This window comes from Aulonocara sp. 'chitande type north' Nkhata Bay, linkage group LG9 (assembly GCF_057382095.1).
Source record: "Aulonocara sp. 'chitande type north' Nkhata Bay isolate Kocher_YH1m ecotype deep benthic linkage group LG9, A_spYH_male_GT1.1, whole genome shotgun sequence".
Taxonomy (NCBI): Eukaryota; Metazoa; Chordata; class Actinopteri; order Cichliformes; family Cichlidae; genus Aulonocara; species Aulonocara sp. 'chitande type north' Nkhata Bay.
This window is the reverse complement of record NC_141352.1, coordinates 12,701,202-12,703,741: the sequence shown is the minus strand read 5'-3', so window position 1 is coordinate 12,703,741 and position 2,540 is coordinate 12,701,202. Positions and strand designations below refer to the sequence as shown.

Below are 2,540 nucleotides of genomic sequence, written 5' to 3'. Positions count from 1 at the left end.
TTGGTGTTGAATTTTTTTTTTTGCTAATTTAAGAGCAGTTAAAACGGACACTAAAGTAATGGGTAAGAGGTTAAATTGAAAGTAAAACAGTAATTTTAGGCATTACATTTTTGAGATTTTATAAAGTATGAGGTGGAAGGATTTGGTAAAGCTCATTTGTACGGCTGCTTTCTAACTGTACTTTCTGTTTTCAGACCTCAGAAACAGCATTTTAAAGAAATGTAAATGATGCCAGTTGGTTGAAACTTGGTAGGGTGAAGTAACTCACAAAAGAAGAAGCTCAACCCCCCACAATCCTGCCCACACCCACAAACCTCCTTAAAAGCCCAGAATTGCTCTTAAATCAGCCTTAGGATACACAGCACTATCCTGCTTGGTTTGGAGCCCTTTCATCAGAGATACTTTTTCCAGCTTTCCTCTTTTGATCACTGGGACTTCAAAGATGGAACATGGGATGCACTTTTCTCCAGGTATGTACTCAGCATTGTTGCCTGGTGAGCTACATGAACAGAGTTGGCTAACCTCTAAGACAACTTGCAAAAATACTCTTTCACTCTGTGTTGTAAGTCCTGATGGCAGAAGTCACTCTTGGTTCTGAATAATGTATAAATATCCCACCTTTTTTCTGGGAAACTGTTGTGTTTCAGACTCAGCAATTTACTTTTTAAAAACTTTTTTTTCCTGCTGTCTCAGAAGAGAAACAAGATTTTGCTGTCCCAAGAAGCCAGGATGGCAACATCACTGCCACTCTGCACCATCCCAGCACTGCTCCAGAGAAACCTAAAGGAAAGGCCCGGGTGGTGTTCACAGAGAGACAGTTGAATATTCTTGTCCATCACTTTAATTTGAAACATTACTATGAGCCAAGGGAGATGAAACAGTTGGCAGAGATGACAGGTCTGACCTACAAACAGGTGAGTGTTTTCAACTTACTACAACATAAGAAATTGAATTTTGGGTCCATTGTACTGACTAAATGTTTTCTGTTTTCTTCTATCTTTAGGTAAAAACTTGGTTTCAAAACAAACGGAGTAAGTTTAGGAGGAGTTCACATTCTCAGTATGTGAATCAGGATGTCCCACTTCATGTAAGTATCTCCTATTATTAAACAGAATTGTTTCTGATTCTGTCATTATCTGGGGAATTGACTGTATTTAAAAAAGTGTAATGCCAATAATTGAAAACAACTATTCTCGTTTTACTGACAGTCCCCTTCAGTTTCAGGGAGAGAGACAGCCCCCGTTCAGGGAGCGGTACACCCAGCACCAGGTAAATTCAATGAGAATGGGTGCAGATAATCAGGCCCACTATTCTCATGCTGTGGGCAATTCTGCGGCTGGACCTCAATGGACCCTCCCCGACTCCTCTCAGATGTTTGGCTGGTCAATGCCACCAGGCAACGGGCATCACGAATACGACACAGCTGTTCAAAACCCAGCAAAAATGTCCACTATGATCGAAGCAATGGGAAGAGCTGTGAGTACTCAGACTGTTCTCATTGAACACAACATGGATAAGATCTTGGAGAAGCTCACGGCTCTTCAACAAGAAATTGACAGACCTGGTGACGAGTGACAGACATTTAGACTGTCTGTGAAATTGGAGGCACCAAACCCAAACATCGTCTCTCCCCTGCATACCGATGTCCCTGGAAAGCCCATCAAGACCTTTTTTTTACTGTTACTGTTTTAGAGGTCCTTTTTTTCCTCTTGTCCCTGATGTACGAATTTTCACTGTCTTTTTGTCTTTTTGGTTTCTTCCTGGTGCGGCTACATCCGCAGCCCCAGGACACAGGAATTTCATTGCATGTTGTACTTTGTATGACTGTGTATTTGACTAATAAAATTTGATTTGAACACCAGTTCAGCACTGAATGGAATATAAACAACCCAGGACTTTTTTAAAAATTATTTTTATTGTCTTCATGTAGCTCAACAGTCTCAGATTTGATCGCTTTCAGTAAAGTGGGAGGGGGGTATTCAATATCCAATGGATTTTAGAAATATTAGAATTCAGTAGGCTCCGGCTACTGTAAATAGTCAAAATAGCCAAAATACATACTGGGATATCAGAGAAAACACCATCAGAAATTCTGCATATAAGATTAAGAGATGAATTCATCAAAATGTGTTTTGTTTCATTTTGTTGTATTTGTTGTAAAAAATATTGTACATGAAGAAAATTCTCTTCCTTGTGTGTGAGAAACTGTAAATAAAATATTAGTTTCACCCATTCAAACTGAACTTTCTACATGTCTCCAAACCTTCTGTCAGAGACTGAACATCCCCATATGGAAAAGAAATAGTAAAAACTTATATGTGATTTACTCATGAAAGTGGCCACTTTCCCATTACTTTCATATATTGTTTTAGTAAGTATCCAAAACATACAAGTTTCATTATCTAATTTTTCAAGGGATCTTATATCTGTTTCCACTCTTATATGCTTTTCATACAAGTTTCACACAAGACAGATCCAAACTTTATAAGATTTATATATATCTTTTCCATATGGGTCCAAATGTTTTAGAGACTTTAAAC

General features: G+C 38.5%; 1 protein-coding gene across 1 annotated transcript; it reads left to right on the top strand.

The window, feature by feature from the left end:
* The first annotated feature begins 442 nt into the window (after positions 1 to 442).
* LOC147321783 (homeobox protein NANOG-like) lies at positions 443 to 1,902 on the top strand. Its single transcript, XM_086305119.1, has 4 exons — positions 443 to 470; positions 694 to 914; positions 1,004 to 1,087; positions 1,219 to 1,902. Exons 1-4 carry the CDS (start codon positions 443 to 445, stop codon positions 1,573 to 1,575), a joined length of 690 nt encoding a protein of 229 aa, XP_086161245.1. The 3' UTR covers positions 1,576 to 1,902.
* The last annotated feature ends 638 nt before the right edge of the window (positions 1,903 to 2,540 follow it).